Below are 20,763 nucleotides of genomic sequence, written 5' to 3'. Positions count from 1 at the left end.
CTTTGTCTGGTCAGGCATCTTGCCTGATCTTAGTGGGGCATCTTCATAGCACCTTTTGGCCAATACTCTACCTTTTAATCTCCAGTGGGAGGTGCAAACAACTTGCCAGGCCCAGATCGTAAGATTCAGTTTTGTGATGAGGCATCCACAACTCATCTTGTTTCTGCAGAATACTCATTTGGAGTCCCTACCATCTTTGCCCAGGCAATTTTGATATTATTGTCTGGATATTGTGTTGCCTGTTTTCTGTCTCCAGCCACTTAAGGAAAGGAACCAATAATCTGTATCTTCCCATAGTGCTGCCACAAGAGTACAATAGATTCAATTGATTATTGATAAGCATGGGGATGGGTGGGTGAAAGATGAATGATTTGTTAAGTAGTAATTCTGAAGAAGAGGAATTCTTCAGCATCTAAGGCAGCAGCTGCATGATTGCTTTGTGAACGAGGTTAATTTCTCAGGGCTGGGAGTATGCTTCAAAGGAAAAGCACTTGCCTAGCATGTGGGAGTTCTTGGATATGCCGTTCACTATCAACTCCCAAATCTATTTTCTCCTGAAAGAGTAAATGTTTAAAGTAGAAAGCTGAAAATTGTAACTCAAAAGAACTTATCATTTGTCTTCTTTTCCTTTCCTATATGTTTTGAGTGCACCTGCTGATGAAGGCAAGTCTGAGTTCCACAGGAAGAAGTCTCCCAAATTAGATTGTTGACTTCAAAGAATAGGATTGTGTTCCCAAGGATACCCTGAATCCTTTTGATGCTTGAATCGGCCACTTCAAACCCTATCACGTAGCAAACCACCAGGACAGACTGCTAATGCCAAGAGGCTGTTTCCAAAGCAGAATAATGCTCACAGCTACAAACCACTTTTCTGTGCTGACTTTTCACTCTTTCCATTTGCAGAATACTATTTGATCAAATGGCATAGGCATCTAATATATTTCAATGAATATCATACCTTTGTTTAGACCATGTAATTTAAAAAGTATCCTCAATGCATTAAACAACATGAGTGTTCTAGCCCTTGACAATGTGCTTTTCAAAATATAGAGACAGATAATTAGCAACACTGGACTGTATAGGTGAAATCTTGGCTCAAATTAAAGGCTGCACAATCATAATATCAAAAAACCTGACTTGAAAAACCACACACACACACACACACACACACACACACACACACACACACACAGAGAGAGAGAGAGAGAGAGAGAGAGAGAGAGAGAGAGAGAGCATTTCACAGAAAACCCAAAGAACTATCCTTCCTATTAAGATGATCATAAAATCTTCAGGATACCTCAGTAGTTTTGCTGGTGACAGTATTACTCAATTAAACTGTATTCTTTTCAAAACCTAATAGTTCTCTTAAACTGTATTCTTTTTAAAAAAGCTAATAGTATTGCATCTTTTTAGATGGTAACATAAAGTCACAAAAGCACAAATAACATGACAAGATGACTCAGAAGTTCATTGGTGATAATTAATGATGTTGACAATGTCAAGGGGGTCAGAAAACACAGACACATACAGAGAAAGGGGAAACAGAAAGACGGGCAGAAACATGGACACAGAGAAACAGAGAGACAAACAAACAGAGAGAGAAATGTTAAGGAGAAATGTGATCTTCTTTTAGAGGCACAAACCAAAATTCACCTTGATGAGTCAGAAGATTCCCGCTAGGAAGCTTAATGCCTGAAAACAATATCTATATGTCAAGGATGCATGTGTCACAGAAAGAAATATCTGATTGGCTCTCATAGAAGCTTTGCTTCTATGAACATAAATTTGATAGTCTGGAAATTGTGTTGCTTTAAGAGACATTCACTTGTTGAGACAATAAGAAAGACACAGGACGGGTCATGATTAAAAGGTCATGCTGAGTATTATTAGAGAAATTATGCTGAAAAAACCTAGAAATGATACTATGTCTCATGGAGGGAAACTCTGGACCAAGATAAAATGGATGTCTATGAGATATCTGCTTATATGAAAAATTATTTTCAGGAATATTAAAAATTACTCACTAAAGAAGCACTTTTGATTGACACTCATGCTTTTAAAACAGCACTGTTTCAAAGAAACAGTCACTATCAAGTCAGTTGGTATTTACATTTACATTTATCGTGAGTAACTATGGGGGATTAGTAGCAGAACTCTCTGTGGGTGCTGGTATCCTTACATGTTCAAATTCCTTATTTCAAATGATTAGTGTTTTCACACCAACTGACTGGGCTCTCCATTATCCAGCTCTCATGACTCTGGCCCCATATCAAAGCGTGAGAACCTGTGCATGCTCCTAAGAAACAATTGTGCTTTGTCAAAGATGAGACGTTTGACATTGGCAATGAAATATTTATACCATGAAAACCCTACAGATGACAGCTTGCTTTTTTGTTTTCCTCTGTCTTGTTTTGCTTGAGAGTGGTCTTAAAAGCAAACAATTGTTTCTCTCCTTACTCTTTCTTGATTTCTATTCTCTGAGGACACAGGCTTCTTATTGCTCACAAAGATTTGTCACATGCCATAATCCAGGCTTCAATTTTGTCATTCATCCACACTGGCTGGAACATTTTTGTCCTAACAACCACTTTTTGTTCTCTTGCCACCTTCTTGAGGTTTGTTTGAAATGTTAACAACTTGGCAAGGTCCTCTCTGACTTCTTCACATTCCTCTCACACCTCCCCACATTCTCCAGTCTCTGTTGCCTTATAATTCATATATAACCCCCCCACTCACATATACATACACACATAATTTGTTCATGACAGTTGTTTTGATACAGTATTGTTTTATAGATGTTTATGGGCATTTAGAAGACCTGGTTGAAAAATTCAAATCCTCATTAGAAATTATTAATTCTTGCCATGGGAAAATAGCAAATATAAATGCAAAAGTCTTTTGCATAATTCAGTAACTTGATGCATAACTGAATTTTAACTCAAAAAATACACTTGGAAAATCCATTCAAAGGCTCATTAGAGTTAAGAGGTATCAAACTAAGAGACAACTTTAAAAAAACTCCAGACAAGCATGTGAGTTTTGGGTACATCTACATTAAGAATGTTTATAATTTATACCATTTTTATTAGACATAACTTTTTTCTTTTAGAAGTGCTAGAATTACAATCCAGAGTCTTGAACACACTAGGCATATTAACAATCATATCATTATTCTTTAGTGCTATCTAATAAATGTTTATATTTTTATTAGTTAATTGTACTCCTTTCTCAGTTAACATGAAAGTTCCAGGAGGACAGGGCAGTTTGATATGTTTTGTTTACCTGTGTATTTGCAATCTATTTGTAACTAAAACATACAAGATAGCATTCACCTGTGAGATTTGGATAGGAACTGTACTATAATGCTAAGCTGAAGAACCTTTCTAGTTTCTTGACATCATATTAGATGGGTATTTATTTCCCTGTAGAACTAGATTTTTTGTGTGACTTGAATATTGTAGTTGTCACTAAAGAGATCTGCCTGATAGTGCTCTGAAAGGAACAGATTCACACACACACACACACACAGAGAGAGAGACAGAGAGACAGAGAGAGACAGAGAGACAGAGAGAGACAGAGAGAGAGACAGAGAGAGAGAGAGAGAGAGAGAGAGAGAAAGAGATTTTTTTCTGTTATTTGTGCAAGAAGCAATTACTTAAAGCTTACTAAGAATTTTGTTCTGATGCAACTGTCACCTAAACACAGTACACAATAATGACAATATTAGTTGACATCTCAAAATATATGGAGGAAAAACTCAGAAAGCTTCATTCTTAGATGAACAGCTACAGTTAATGGCTGCTAAAAGAGGGAAAAATCAGTTTCTCCAAGGATGATAACTTATCCAAGTCCAAGTAATCAGCGATAAGCATAGTTACATGGGAAGAACACTAAATTCAATCAGCAGGTTCTATTTATGGATACACATGTGCATACATACATGTAACTCATATAACAACAATAATTAAAGAAGAGGTCATCAATTTGACAATGTGATATATATTGTTTATATTAATAATTATACATATAATAAAGTATATATGTATACACACACTATATATACTGGAACTTGTGCCAGGAGAGAGAAGGTGAAACACAAATATGTATATAATATAACTTCAAGCTTTTTGTTTTTAATTTATCTACTTTCATTTATGTGTATGTGCATCACATGAATGCAGTAACCACAGAAGCCAGAAGAGGGCGATCTATCCCGTGAAACCAGAAACACAGGTCGTTTTGAACTGAGAGAATCTAAGTCCTCTGTAAGAGCAGCAAATGCTATTTAGTAGTACTTGAACTAAATCTCCAGGGCTCTGTATCAAGCTTTAAAAAATGTCATCTAATGACAAAACAATAACGCAGAGACAGCATGTTAATCACCTTTTGTCATTGTGAAAAATACAAGAAACTGTTTTAAGATGGAAAGATGGTTTGACTCACAGTGTTGCAGTTTTTAGTGCATGGCTGGCTGGCTCCACTGATTCTGGGCCTGTAGTGAGGTGGAGCATAATTGCAAAAGAAAGCTGTTCATCCCATGTTGTCCAGAAAACAGAAAGGTGTGCACAGTGTATGTGTGTGTGGATCTGGGGACAAAGTTTATCTTTCTAGGGTACACCTCTAGAGAATTACTTCTTTCAGCTAGACTCCATTTCCTAAATTTTTCACTGCCTAAAAAATAGTATTATCAACTGAGAACCAAGCCTTCAATATCTGAAGCTGTGGGGTAATATATATATATATATATATATATATATATATTCCATACACACATATATGTATATGTACACACACACACACACACACACACACATATATATGCATGATGACTTGAAGATACAAAATACCAACTAGGGTAGAGGAGAGTACTCCTTAGGATGACTAGGGAATGCTTTTCCAAGTGGAGGAAGTAGCAAGTATGTTTAGGTTATCCATTGCTGCATAGAGAAATAGCCCCACAATTAACTGGCTTTAAAAGTTCGATTTAATTATGGCTCACAGTTTTTATGTGGGTTTACTGGGCACAGCTGGGTGGTTGTTGTTTGTGAAGCCTTGTCAGATAGTGGTATGGTTAGGCTAGACTCTTGGAATCTGGGGTCAGCTTTGACATATAGGATACCTTCAGTCCTGATTCTAATCATAATATGAAATGCTGAAAGGCTGTATTCAACTGGAATAGGTAATTAGGGTGTCCATATGTAGCCTCCCTAGTTGGTAATTTCAGATGTTTTGGACGTTTCCCATGTTCTATGTAACTCAGGGCTCTAAGAGTGAATATTCTAGAGAGAAGTGAAACATGCCATTTTCCTAAGGCTGTGCCCAAATTGGAATAGTATCACTTTTGTCAAGTTCTTCTGGTCAAAGCAGTAAAAGAATCCTCCCAGATTCAAATGGAATGGGACATTGGAACCCCATCTCCTTCTCCTTTGGAACAAGACTGGCCAGCCACCTTTATTCGGTTTCAAAGTGCAAAATCCAGGAGATAGGAATAAATTTGGCACACAGAAGAGCAAAGTGAAGCTGGGTGTGGTGGTGTACACCTTTAATCTCAACATTTAGTAGTATGAGACAAGAGATTATAAATCTGGGACCACTACAGGCTCCATATCAAATTAAATGTCATCCTGGGCTATTTAGTAGAACTCTGTGTTAAAAATAAGTAAATGGAGGCCAGGAATTTGGATCAGCAATGAATCAGAAAGAGCACGTACTGATCTTCTATGGAAACAAGGTTTGGTTTTCAGCTCTCTCTGGTTTTTCTGCTCTCAGCTCCTCCTTCAGCACATCTGTCTGGATGCTTCCATACTACCCATCATGATGATAATGGACTAAACCTCTGAAACTGTAAGCCAGCCCCAATGAAATAAGAGTTGCCTTGGTCATGGTGTCTCTTCACAGCAATGAAACCCTAACTAAGACAGCATCTAACAGTCTTTTCTGCCTTCCATAAGCATTTATACTCATATGCACATAGAAATGCACATGCATACATCCATGCATGCACAAAATTAAAATAAATATTAATCTTGAGATGGATGTGGTGGTACATGTCTTTAATACAAGCATTCAGGAAGCAGAGGCAGGTGCATATCTATGAGTTTGAGGTTTGCATGGTGAGTTCTGGGACTATGTAGAGAAACCCAGTCTCAAAAAACCAAAATAAATAAATAAATTAATTAATTAATTTGTCAAAAATGAAAGAACAACAGAGTAAAAATTAAAGCTGTGATTTAAACACAAGTTTTAGTCCATGCCTTCAATCCCATCCTCTAGATCGAAGCAAAATGAGTTTGTAATCAGCCTTCACCACACTGCAAAATCCTGTTAAAAACATAGTAACAAGAATGGCTGGAACAGAGCCTAGTCAGGAAGTTGATAGGGGAATAACATTTAGGCTCTTTTAGGTCATGATAAAGATCAAATTTTATTCATTCTACTAATAACTTTATTTTTTTTTTACTTGTTTTTCTCCCAGAGTTATATAGTCAAGAAACTTTAGCTCCAGCCAGGATACATAGACAAGTTGTCAACAGGACTCTGAGAGAAAGGCCTGGAACTAATCAGGAAAAAAGATGAGATCCTTAAAATAGAAGCAGCATAACTATTCTGACCTCAGAAGGAAGAGGCAGCTTAAAGGCAACCTGTTGTTTTTAGATGGACATACATCCTTTCTAATCCAAAGGATCAATGTCACTCAGTATCCGAGAGGCATTCATTCTACAGCAGCCAAACAGCTACTGCACATAGGTCTCTCTTAAGTATATAGTTTCATCATCTCCCTGCTGTTGAAGAATGATACATGTAAAACAGTGCCTCCTCCAACCTCCAATTTTATGTTTATACTTTGTAATAGAAACATGAACATAAGCCATGTATATCCTATCTAAGGTATAAGTACATCCCACCTAAGATACATGTATATCCTATGTTTGTTTCATGTGGCACAGAGTGCCAGAACTCTCATTAGAATTAGTAGCTTTAATATGCTTTAAATTTCCGGGTTGGGTATGCAATGTGATGGCTTAATATTGTATATGTGTGTTTTCTGTTGCTATAACAAGACACCTTTGAGGTATTTTATGAAGGCAAAAAAGGTTAGTTTATCTTATAGTTTTGAATAGTCAGGAATATTGTACGGACATTTCCTCAGCTCTGCTGAGCCACCTTTCAAGACCCCTGAAATGACCATGGCATCAAGGAAGAGTGCATGTGAGCAGGGAGAAATCACAGGGAGAGAAGGGAAGGCAAAGAGTGTAGGGAGGAGCTAGTTTGGGTCCATTATTACACTGTGTGTGTATGTGTGTGTGTGTGTGTGTGTGTGTACATGAATGTGTGTATGTGTGCACACACACATGCCACCGTATGAAGTGTGTGGAGGTCAATTTGTAGGAGTGGGCTCCCACCCTCCACCATGTTTGTCTTGGGAATGGAAATCAGGTAGACTTGGCATTACATTTGAGCAAATTCTCTGGCCCCAGTCTTGCTCTCTTAGAGCAGCCAGTACTGAAGGGAATGACACAAGTTTCTGTGAGAACTACTTTAAACTCTTCAAAGAGTAGCTTTCCTATAACTCAGTGATAAATTTACGAGGTATAATCCCTTAAAGATCCCACCATCTCTTGACCTCATGAAGACTTAGTGGACAGAGGCCCTAAGCTCTATAATATCCTTCTTGAATCCCTTTCTATGACTTACCTAAACTTGGAGATCTGGACTAGGTCATAAATGCGCATGCCTTTAATCCCAGCACTTGGGAGGCAGAGGCAGAGGCAGGCAGATTTCTGAGTTCGAGGCCAGCCTGGTCTGCAGAGTGAGTTCCAGGACAGCCAAGGTTATATAGAGAAACCTTGTCTCGAAAAACAAAAAAACCCAAACAAACCAACCAAAAAACATGGACTACACTGACCCTTTAGGCAACTGATTTCTAATCTGATAGTCACTAGTCACAAGACGAGCATATCATGGGTGATTCATTTAAATAGTAGATATTATAAAACTACTAAATGTCAGCTTTTTACAAAGGTTGGTACAAATAAGCATGCAGAATATAGCATTATTGATACTATATATTGGTTACATTAAAAGGCTAAGATTATAAATTGATATACTTTTAAGGATAGTGATGCAATAAGATGTATTAGCATTTTTAATACTTCATGCAATAATAATTAGTGAAAAATGGCCATGAATTTGAAGGAGAGTCAGGAGAGGCATGTGGGAGAGTTTGGAGAGAGGAAAGGGAAGGAAAGGAAATGTAATTATATCTCAAAAAGAATTTAAAAATTGCATATGTACTGGTGTTTTGCTTTCATTTATACCACATGCTTGCCTTGTGTCCACAGAAGGAAGAAGAGTGATTCAGATCCCCAAGAAACAGTTTAGACAGTTGTGAGCCACCATGTGGATGCTGAGATTTGAACCCATTTCCTCTGGAAGAGTAGCTGGTGCTCTTCACTAAGCCTTTCTTTAGCGCTATTTAAGATAGATTATTAAAATTGACCTCAGCTTTTCTTTTGACCTGTTATGAAGACTTCTGGGAAACTTTAAATTATTTATATGAACAGGTTTTATTTTGACTGGACAAGACAGTTTTGATCTATTATAATGATTTCTCTCTCTCTCTTTCTCTCTCTCTCTCTCTCTCTCTCTCTCTCTATATATATATATATATATATATATATATATATATCATATGTATATTTATAACTATATATATGACAAAAATTAAATTAAAATAAATGTATTTCAGTGCTCTGAGCTTAGCCCCATAAGAATATCAGCAATGGCTTCCATTGATAATCTAAGGGAAAATTCTCAACTAATCATAATCATATTCTATTCTAGTCTAAAGAAATCAAGCAAAGTAGAAGGAAATTTAGAAGTTAACACAACCAGAAAAGGACATTTGTTTCTGTTCTATGATCAGTTTAGGCTGGGCATGAGTTTAGCTGCAGCCAAATGCTACTCTCCTAGCCTATTCATAACTCAGGAAACAGAGGAAGGAAGACTGGAATTAAAGCATCAACAGTCGGTGTCCAAGGAGCTTGTGAAAATATTTTTAGGATGAATTTATTGGCTTGGTTTACTTGTAAAAAGGATTTGAAAATTTTGATCCTACCTGGTGTCTCATACTAGAAGCCAAGAATTAGAAAAGTATGTTTTTCAGGTTCAGAGGTTAATATCACATATTGCTGCTGCAGAGGAGTTTAGCTCCCAACCCCTTCAATAGGCAGCTGACAACCACTGGTAATTCCAGAGGATCAGATGTCCTCTTCTGTATTCTGTAGGCATCTACACTCACATATGCACAGACGTGCATGCAAATTCACACACGTTTGCAAGCGTTCACAGACAAACACATTTAGAAATAAACACTTTAAAGAGAAAAGTGCGTTTCACAGAGAAAACCAAACCAATTATCCTTCCTATCAAGATGATCATAAAATCTTCAGGATACCTCAGTAGCTTTGCTGGTGACAGTATTACTCAGTCTTTTCTCTTAAACTGTACTCTTTTTAAAACCTAATAGTTCTCTTAAACCATATTCTTTTAAAAACCTAATAGTATTACATCTTGTTAGAAGGTGACATAAAGGCACAAAAGCACAAATAACATGGCAAGATGACTCAGAAGTTCATTGGTGATAATGATGCTGACAGTGTCAAAGGGGGTTAGAGAACACACACACACACACACACACACACACACACACAGAGAGAGAGAGAGAGAGAGAGAGAGAGAGAGAGAGAGAGAACAGAAAGACAGAGAGAAACAGAGAGAAACAGAGAGACAAAGAAAAAAATGAGTATACACAGACAGACAGACAGAGACAGAGACAGACAGACAGAGACAGAGACAAAGACAGACAGACAGAGACAGAGACAGACAGACAGAGACAGAGAGAAGAGACTAGGAAATTCTGTCGCCTAGTAATATTTGATATTTTGCCTTAGAGCAGCTGCTTTGGAATCTAGAGAGTGTAAACACCAAGTCTGGTTGGAAGTAGCCTGGTTATTGTTAATGGCTGTGTAACCCAGGACATTGCTGTCCAGACATGCGAGGGGCAGAAAGCTCTGCTGAAAACAGAGGCCCAACTTCTTTTCACAAATCATGAGTTCACTAAAGCATGTTTATTTTTAAAAATAAACATAACAGGAGGTCTTGGTGGAAAAAATGAGTGATACTAAAAGAAATATGACATGACAAAGACTGTGCTTGCAAACCATCATCCATTTCAGTGTAGGGCATTGCAGGCCTCGGTATGAGTCTCTACATGATAGGAAGCTGGGTAGGGAAATGAATAGATGATTGGTACAGACAGGTACACAAATAGGTGATTAAAGGAGAAAAATGACACCAAGAAATGAAGAAAGGAAGAAGGCAGGAAAGCACAGAGAATAATCTGAGAACTGAGTTCCTTTTGTAACTGGAAATGGCATCCATGCCTTTGAATTTAATGGAAGAAAAACAAACTGAATTAAATGAAAGGAAGTGATGAACTTCAATACACATTTTGTACTCTCCAGAAAGAGTCTGTAGTATTAAGCCAAAAGATCATGAAATTCACTAAGAGACTTCCATCTATGTACATGTTTAGCATTGTTGTGCCTGGATATCGTCCTATGAAAGCTATAAGATGTCCCTTGAAATTTCCTGCATTGTGATTTTGTTAACTGCACAATTGGTAGCAATAGAAAAGGCTTTTTATACCAGTTATATTCTGGGTTACACTAGTCAGTTCCTCTTTTTCTTCATATTTAAGTTGATTTAATGTGTTTAACACGAATCTCACCAAAACTGAGCCGTTCCTGGAGCCACCTTTGAGTCATAAATTGGTGATGTCTGAAATAGAACACTGCTAGGGCAAAACATTCAAGCAGTTAGAAACAGAGGCCACCGGGTTGAAGGGTAGAGAATGCCAGAGCCCTGGGAGAGCTGCTGACTGGAAGGTAGATAAGGGGGCCCTTGCCTATAATCCCAGCACCTCTCATGGTTGAGGCAGGAAGGTAGTGACTTTGAGGTTAGTCTAAGATTGCTAATAAGATGCTGTCTCAAAACAAAAGCAAACAAATAAACAAAAAGAGGATAAGGAAGAAAAAAGTGTTGCAAGGCTAACTTGGGAACATACCAAGTACATGCAATGTTTGAGTTGTCACAGAAACCCGTGAAAGGATTGTTAGAGATTATCAGTTTAAATGGCAGTGCATTTGCTCTTAGCAATGGTATAGCTTTAGAGATCAAACAGCCATTTTTAGGAACCTTAAATTCCCTCACCATTAAGTTTAAAAGATTATGAGTTAATGTTCTTCTTGTGAGAAGTTTTAAGAAATGGAGAACTTTAAAAAAAAACTTATTATTTAAGAATGTAATGTGCAAGTAATTTATGTATATTATTTCCATCACTCTTCTCCTTTCAAAAAACTTCATGCCCTTTTTATATTATTAATTCAAGTAAATTTATAAATACAACCTGTTGAGTATATTTTAGTATGGGAGCAGATCAAGGCTCACTGCTTGGGATTGAATGACCTATTAAGGGATTGTCCCTGAAGAAGACTGGTTCTCCCCTTCTCAGAAGTCATTGTTTGTCTCTTTTATCCAATTGTAAGAGTTTCTGCACCTACATTAACATGTCAACTGGTACTGTAATTTTTCAGGCCTTGCTTAGGCAACCATATTGTTGAGATTTCATGATACACCTTCTCTATCATATTTAGAAGATACTATCTTAAAGGAGACATCCTGGTCCCCTGAATCTTAAAATCTTTCCATCCCCTCTTTGATGATGTTCCATGAGCTGCAAATATAAGGATTGTTTTGTAGATGTATTCATTGGAGCTGGGCATCCCCAGCAATTTGATCTTTGCATTTTGATTACAGGAAGCTTTTGCTTTCCGTAATGGTTTCCACATGTTGCAAAAAGAAACTTTTATGATGAAAGGTGGGAGCTACAATTACTTGTGATATAATGATAAGTATTTAGAATGCACATAGAAATTATACTGCCTTATGAAAACAGCGTTAGTAGGTTTTCCTCTAAGTAGGTTTTCTAGTACTCAGTACTAGTGGACCAGCCATGAGTACTGGGCTAGGTCTACAGCATCAGTCATTAGTTCTCCATTGAGCAGGCCTTAAGGCCAATTAGACACCTGTTAGTTACCTTCTGCAAATAAATGCCACTATTGCATCTTTGGGAATATCTTGCCATTCTGGTCATAGTTGTGGTTCATAAGCATTACAGATTACTGATTGCTTTTCTCCTTTGGCATCTACATAACTGAAAAGGAAGATATTAATTATGATTTTTCCAGTAGGTGAGAAGACAAGTTTGGTAGGAAGTAAAGCGAATGCAAGAGATCAGAAAGAAATAGCACAAAGCCCTTTCTCCCATCCTGCACAATAAAACAAAATAAAATTTTGGCATGTTCTTTAAACATTTTGGCCAGTCTCTTTAAACTTTATGTCCTCACAAGGTAGCATCAGAAGCTAAATGAAAGACACAAAGCATATAGAAAACAGCCTGGAAACACATTTCTAAACCTTTCCATAGACTGCCAGTGCAAAGTGTAACAAATAGTAACACACTCAAGGCCATCTTGTACTTCCCATCACTTCTTTGTACCACATGCTGCCAAAGTCCCTTATTATCTACCATCTCTTATCAGAGCTGTGCTTTGAATCGTTGGTCCGTATTCCACAATTACCTGGTACAAATACAGAAACCTCTACACAAGATCTAAGGCCACCTCCATTTCTCTTAGGGAGCATCACTATCATCACCAATTTCTTTTAATTACCTACACTGCATCTCAAGCATAATGTAAAAAATGATTCTGTGTTCTCCACAACTCTGGTCACTGCTAAGCTTATGCATGTATATATGTGCATAAAGAATATGTGTACTGATCCAATTTTATATTAAGTTCTAAATGGAAACCTTGCAAGACTAGAAGGAATTTATCTCATATTCCACAATAGTACTCTAATTCCACCACCTAAAGGTATAATTATCAGCAAATTGTTACATGCTTAAGAGCAGCCTGAATTCTCTACAGAACACAGCATTTTAGTTTCCACAATAACAGCAAAAGCTTCAGAATTATCACTACACAAATAGGTTTCACTTGGTACAGAGGAAATTATATTCCCCACATTTTCCTTATGAAAAATTATTCTTCCATGATGGTCAGGCACATTTGTTTCCCATGATTAAGCTGTGAAATGGAGTCAGATTGGAATGGAAAGAGTAAGATTGTTCATTAAGCTCACCTCACCTCAAACTGTACGGAGAACTGGGGCCAATAGACTTGACTTGGCATGTGTAAGGTTCATACAAAAAAGATCAGCTGTTCCTGGGTAAAATAAAGAGTTCCTCTAACTTGCCTCTGAAGCCTTCTCTCATCAGCAGAAAAGCATGGGCATTTTGGAACTTGATCCAGGTTTCTGTGGCTCCATCATTGTGAATGGAAAAAATCAAGGGACTGGATGTAACAAGATACTACCAGCCTAGTGATTCCAGAGTAATGCTATATACAACAGGTCCTATATACAGCAGGACAATTTCCATTTGTTAAGTGCAACTATCATTTGAATACTTTATTTCTCAATATCTCTACTCTAATTCTATTGCTATTCTCCAATACCAAGAGACCGTTGAGGACTTTCACTGAAAGGGAATTAAGGAGAGAGATCTACACTGTCTTTACATAATTCCAGGCACCAAGTTTGCAAGTGGATTTCGGAGTTGTCACCAAGACTGAGGAGCTGTGCCAAGTTCTCTCTCCTACTCCAGGATTGTTTAGGCAACCACAGTTATAACAGAAACAAACACATAATCCAATAGTGACAGGTCTCCTCAGTCATGTGGTTCAGTAGCACTGAAGCTGGCCAGAACAAGACAAAAAAGGACTTTGACAGTGAACTTTGCTCAATGTACCGTTTTGCTCAGTTTCTCTCCTCAATGGAACGCTAGAAACAAGGACCAGTATGAAATTTTACTTTTAATGTTAAGTCCCATTACATCTTTACATCAACCAATCACTTGTGAGGTCAGCTATTAGTCCTAAGGTTTCATGGGTACTTAAATTTAGTATCAATTCTCTTACACCTTAAAACTTCTGAAACAGAGAAATTTCATTTACTGATAGCCTCAAAATTCTCTCCAAAATCCAAAAGAGCAACAACCAAACAACAAAACAATCACCTGTCTGTGCATATGAAAACACATACACAGTGATAGAGAATGAAGCAAAAGCCCAAAATAAAGCAGGTCTCCCTAAAAAGGGTTCTATTATATATTTTCTTTTCAATTGTGATAATTTTTAAGGGAAACGGTCATTTTCAAGCCACCTAGACAGCTATCTTCTAAATGACACCATAAGAGATTATTATCAGACAATCAGCAGATTCTTAACAATAATTGCTAAGAACTAATGGCTGCATCAATAGCTTTGTTAATTTTGTAGCATTTATTAATTACATAAATAATGTGTTTCATTATGACATACTGTACTTTAAAACACCTTATAAATTATATAAATTTGAGCTAAAATGATTATTTTTTCCACTGATAACATTGGTATTACTTCTTTTAACGCAAAGTTCTTTTTGACAAAACCATATTTTAACAACATAAAACAAATCTGTAGTAACTCTAAAAGAACGCTACTCAACAGGTACACACAGTTTAGAGAGAATATATCTAGACAATACATAGGCCTGCTCATCACACCAGTGGTGATGGAGAAAGCAAGAAGAGAACCATAGACTGTATCTGACTCATTTGACTGCTTTTGGGACCCTTTCTCCCCTCCTGAGTTCCCTGGTCTAGCCTTAATATGAGGGTATGTGCCTAGTCTTATTGTAACTTGATATCATGTTTGGTTGATATCCCTGGAAGGTCTTCCCTTTTCTGAAGGGAAATGGAGAAGGGTTGGATTTGGGGGAGAGGGGAGATGGGGGAACAGAATGGGAGGAGATGTGATGTCTGAGAAAAGGTTAAAAGAACTATTAAAATAAAAAGGAAGAAACCCATCTACCAGCCGATCATTTCTCCTATAAAGACTAAAGAATTCTTGATTGTGGGAGTCATCCTCTTTCGAGGAAAACAACTCCTCTTGGGCATATAGGAGGAGAATGGCTGCTGCTAATAATCTCAGAAAGAGACATGACAATCTGAGATTGTTTTGAAATATAAAAAGTGTCACGTGGCCAAGGGCAGGGAAGGTGCAAAATGGGGAACAAGTTTTAGTTGAGGGCTGACTACCTAGTTGTTTTATCATGATGTAAGTCTTTAGTGACTGTAACCATTAAGAGATCAGCGTGGCACCTTGTCCACATTGCAGAACTTCAGTGTCATTAATGGCTCAGTTTCTCCCACTAGTGAGAATTAATTGGACATTAAATTAGTATACCAGATGTATATCCTTATGCACATGCATGTGGCATTTTAAAATTTACAAATATTTTTCCATTTCCTCCAGCAGAGGTCAGACAACAGCAATCCTGGACTATAAAAATCTAGGCAGCAATAGACTATTTGAGAGTGTGATTTTATTTTCAAGAAAAGATAAAGAAGTGTTTCTTTTTCAATACTACTTTTTCTGTACTCACACTTTTTAATTACATTTTACCAGCTGGCCTGCTTTACTTTTGTAATAATTACAAAACAATAGCATTTACTTTAAGCTTCATAAGGAGCACTATCAGCATATGCAATTTTTGCCCTGTATTAAGTCCAGGACACTGAATCATTGTTTATATTTTCTTGGTTGAACACAGGTTAATAGGATAGTCTAAGAAAGAAGCACATTCAGCTTCCACTGTGAAAAATTATTTAAGGGCAATATTATGTCTACAGTCGATAACTGGAAGAATTCTTTCTCAAGTAAGGGGCTTAATACAGTTTTAAGACCATCAGAATGAAACAAAGCCTCCTAGACATAGCTCTGAAGCCACTGAGCACCTAAGAGCTCTTGGTGCCAAAATAATTCAATTTCTGCAAGTCACACAGGCAGAATAAGGAAGACATGTTTTAAAACTGGTCAGTTTGACAAGGAACCCAAGAAAGGAAATTTATTGGGGTCTGCCTCTGTTAAGCAAATCACACCATCACTATGTTGTACTTTCATTTCTGATTCATGTGAATCTTTTTCACATAGAAACAAAAGAAAAGGCTTATAAAACAAAATTGTAAGATCAATCATTTTAGACTGCATTATGCCAAATCATGTTCCTGATTCATTTCTATATTACTAAATGATTCATAATGTATGGTCTGTTATGTGTGCTTCTTAATAGAATCACACAAATATAAGAATATTACATTGTTATACAAATCAAAACTATCAGTAGTTTCTTCTTTGTGCTGCTTTGGTTTAGTTTTGGGTGGTGCTGGGGACCAAACCGAAGGCCTCATACATGCTTAGCGCGTACTTGCAAACAGTGTTGTCCATGCTTAGGATGTGCTAGTAGACCTAGGGTCTCAAACATGCTTAACACGGGCTGTACTCCCAAGCCACTCTCTCAGCTCCTTTCTTCCCTTTTCTTTTCTTTCTTTCCTTCTTTCTTTTTTTTTTTTTTGTTTTGTTTTTCGAGACAGGGTTTCTCTGTGTAGCCCTGGCTGTCCTGGAACTCACTCTGTAGACCAGGCTGGCCTCGAACTCAGAAATCCGCCTGCCTCTGCCTCCCAAGTGCTGGGATTAAAGGCGTGCGCCACCACTGCCCAGCATTCTTCCATTTTCTTAGGGAGTGATTTCTTTTTACCCTGAGACAGTAAATTTCAATTGTTTCTTTCTATCTGTGGGAGCAACTGAGGAAAAGAGGAAGGACAGAATTAAACGTCAACCAGAGCAGGTGTAGTGGCTCACAACTGTAATCTCAGCACACTCTGGAGGTAGAAAGAGAAGGATCCTGAGTCCAGGGTAAGGCTGGCCTACATAATTAGACCCTGTCTCAAACAAACCAAAACCAAAACCACACACACACACACACACACACCACACCATACACCTACACACCACACATCACACCATACACCTACACACACACACACCACACCATACACCTACACACACACACACCACACACACACACACCACACCATACACACACCACACCATACACACACCACATACACACCACACCACACCACACACCACACACACCCACACCACACACACACCACACCACACACACACCACACACACATACCACACACGCACCACACACACACCACACCACACACACACACACACATACCACACATGCACCATACACACACACATACCACAAACACCACATCACACACACACACATACCACACATGCACCATACACACACACATACCACAAACACCACATCACACACACCACACCACACACACACACACACACACACACACATACCACACATGCACCACACACACATACCACAAACACCACATCACACACACCAGACATCATATACCACACCACACCACACACATACCACACACACACCACACACACACCACAACACACATCACACACCACACCACACACACACATACCACACACACACCACACACACACTACATCACACACACACACCACATATCACACATATCACACACACACACACACACACACACACACACACACACACACACACTTTTCCAAAGATAAAACTTCCTATTAGTTCTTCTGTGGGACTTCACAGTGAGGCCTCAAAGAGAGAATTCTATGTTTATCACAGATTATCATCAATGGCTTGGGGATCAAAGTGAGGATTCTGGGAAAGCAAGGGAATAGGGAAGTATGAGTCACGAAGAGTCACGGTGGGAACTGGAAGTCACAGAGAGGTGTGATCAGTGTGAACCCTCCTCAGGGGCAGTTTTCTCTGTGGATGAATAGGGTGTCAGCTATTTGGTTTAAAGCTGCTAGATTTTCTGCTTTTCAAACATCATCCATTCCTCAAGCCCTCAGCAATGTGAGCTACACACAGATGTTCGGATTGACAGAGAGAAATGACGATGAAGAGGTAAGAGTTAACCCTGCTTGGTACAGAAAAAAAGAAGAAAAGACTCATAGGCAATGACACGTGAATAAGGGTAGATGTGGAGGAGGAAAGCACACTTCACAAATAATCCTAGGAAACAGAGACAGAATACATGCAGATAAATCATGAAGAGAGGCGGGTCGATGGCAATTCCATGTAAAGGATGAATTTGGTTATTGAGTCATTTTTATACCAATTTCCTGAGAAGAATAATAACATTAACTGACGTGTAAGAGGCAATGGTAAAAATATCAAAATATTGCAGGAGTTGTATTTACCTTTACAAAGTGGATCAGCCGCTCAACTTCATTCACTTTATAGGTCTCCAATCCTAGCTCTTTGGCCAATCGTAAGATACGATTCTGGGTCGGCCCAACGTAAGATCCTCCAAGGTCCACATATTTAACATTTTTATTCTATTTTTCCATGGGAAAAAAATAAAGAGGACTGTTTGTAAAAGACACTTCAGAGAACATTTCTTACAAAAGAACATATCTCTGACCACACCCCAGCAAATCTAGGTACTTGTTAGTCAATTAGACCAGAAATAGCTTTACTTGTCTGTGGTGATTTACTTGCTCACTGTCTAGCCCTCCCAATTGGAGTCATTCCTATTGATGTTATTTTGTATGAACAAACAAAACTACTGTAGACACACATAATGGAATACTGTCATTTAGCAGAACATAGATGCAGCTGCAGGACATTATGTTATGTGAAATAAATCAAACATAGAAAGGCAAGTCCTACACCATGTCACTTATATGTGGAATCTAAAATGAGTTCAACTCACAAAAGTAAAGAATACAACAATGGTACTAGAGGTCTTACGGGTGTGGATGCTAGGGCAGAGGAAATGGGGAAATGGTTCAAAGCATACAAGTCAGCTACATGGGAGGAGTAAATTTTGAGTTCTGGTACATACTATGATGTCTCTGGTTGATAATAATGCATTGTATATTTTAAAAAAGAAAGAAACAAAGAGTAGATATATTTCAAGTATGTTGACACAAAAATGTCAAGTGACTGAGATAACAATAAACGTGATTTAATCACCCACACTGTATATGTATCACACTGTACTCCATAAGCATAATACAATTATGATTTGATGTTTAAAAATAAAATAAATAATAAACTAAAGAAGAGACTCCCCTCTACCCTCAAGATTTAGTTTGCATTTGTCAAATGATTGTGGTTGTGCTAGAGAAGACTCAAACTGGGAGGTGAAAAAGTCCAGATTTCTAGTAATTTTCTTGCTGCTGCTACAGCACAATCTATGTCTTCTTTTTCTACCTTCCATTTCTAGGTCTGCCATGCTAAACTAACTTTGAAGTAAAAAACTGAAACAGGGAGAATGATGAAAGAGTTGAAATAGAGATAAAAATGAAGCTTAGAGTAGAACTGTTGTGTGCTTAGTATGTGCAAGTCCCTAGATGGAACATCCTTAGCACTTATAAACAATAATGATGATGATGATGATGATGATGACAACGATGACCACGAACAAGATGCTGCTGATGGTGGTGGTGGTGATGGTGATAGTGATGATAGTGGTGGTGATGATGGCAGTGATAATGGTGATTGTGAAGAAGAACCAAGAGAGAAGCTATATGGAAAATTCTGGAGTCATGTTCTCTGTCTTAGAAGATCAGTAATAGAGACTTTCAGTAAAATACAAAAGTCTAAAAACACAGCTCAGCTTCTGATCCATGTTTTTCATCCTCACCCTTAGTATCTTACCCTAATTGTGTAAGTCCTGCCTCCCACGCGGTCCCGTGCTTCCAGAACCACCACACTGAGGCCACAGTCATGCAGAAGTTTGGCTGCTGCCATACCTGGGGGGACAATACAAGAAGACATTGTGATCAAATATGTTACAGGATTGCAGAATTCTCCTTATGTCAGCAGTCAACAAGAAAAGTCACATTTGCACAAGGTCTATTCTAATATAACTAAAGAATACATAAGAACTCTCTGTGGAGGCTCGGAGTCTCCATCTAGGAAACCATGTGATTCTTCCAGAAAGAATAAAGTAAATTTCATTAGCAGTGAATACCTCATCTAAGAAAACATTCCATGTCACTATATCAATAATATCAATACTTAACAACTAAATTATAGACCAGACAACCTAATGTAAATACAAGACTACAATCAAGGACATCCTTTGCTGGAACCGAAAAGGTCCCATGCTAGCCCCACACTTTATTTTCTGTCTAACTATGAGGAGAAAAAGCAATGTGGAAGAAAGCTAGCCTTCAACTCCTGTAAGAGTAGCTAGCATTTACTGAGAAAACTGGACTTTTGGAAGTTGACAAAAAATTTCAAAGCTAAGGTCATAAAAAACTGACCATTTGTACATTTCAGATATGCCTGACCAGTGAAGAATGAAATGCTTCCATCCATGTACTTTCATTATTCATCTAGTCCAGATTATTTCTTGACTCCCTGTGTATAGTCATTTGTACTAACACACCCTAGACATGGTCTAGTCTTTTGGCTCTTAAAGCCCAGCACTCTTTTTATGTGAGGTCACTTTTGAAAAGGAAGCTTTTTTCTTCTATTAAAAATAGATTTTTCCTCATATAATATATCTTGATTATGGTTTCTACTTACTCTCCTTCTCCCAGTTCTTCCCCACCTATTCTCCCATCTGGACCCAGCCCCATTCTGTCACTCATTAGAAATCAAACAAGACCCTGCATATTTAAACCACTCTTGGGC

At 37.9% G+C, this 20,763-nt stretch overlaps 1 protein-coding gene across 1 annotated transcript in view; it reads right to left on the bottom strand.

Annotated features, from left to right (window-relative positions):
• The window catches only part of Maob (monoamine oxidase B), a 54,017-nt gene extending 34,140 nt beyond the window's left edge, over nucleotides 1-19,877 (bottom strand). The window contains exons 1-2 of the mRNA XM_034486413.2: nucleotides 19,780-19,877; nucleotides 18,315-18,452 (exon numbers count right to left, since the gene is read on the bottom strand). Of these exons, the coding sequence (XP_034342304.1) occupies nucleotides 18,315-18,452; nucleotides 19,780-19,872 (231 nt within the window). The 5' untranslated portion in view covers nucleotides 19,873-19,877. The remainder of the gene's footprint in view (nucleotides 1-18,314; nucleotides 18,453-19,779) is intronic.
• Nucleotides 19,878-20,763: the final 886 nt, after the last annotated feature.

The sequence above is a fragment of the Arvicanthis niloticus genome, chromosome X (assembly GCF_011762505.2).
Source record: "Arvicanthis niloticus isolate mArvNil1 chromosome X, mArvNil1.pat.X, whole genome shotgun sequence".
NCBI classification, from domain to species: Eukaryota; Metazoa; Chordata; class Mammalia; order Rodentia; family Muridae; genus Arvicanthis; species Arvicanthis niloticus.
The sequence above is the reverse complement of the archived record's forward strand: the minus strand, read 5'-3'. Positions and strand labels throughout refer to the sequence as shown.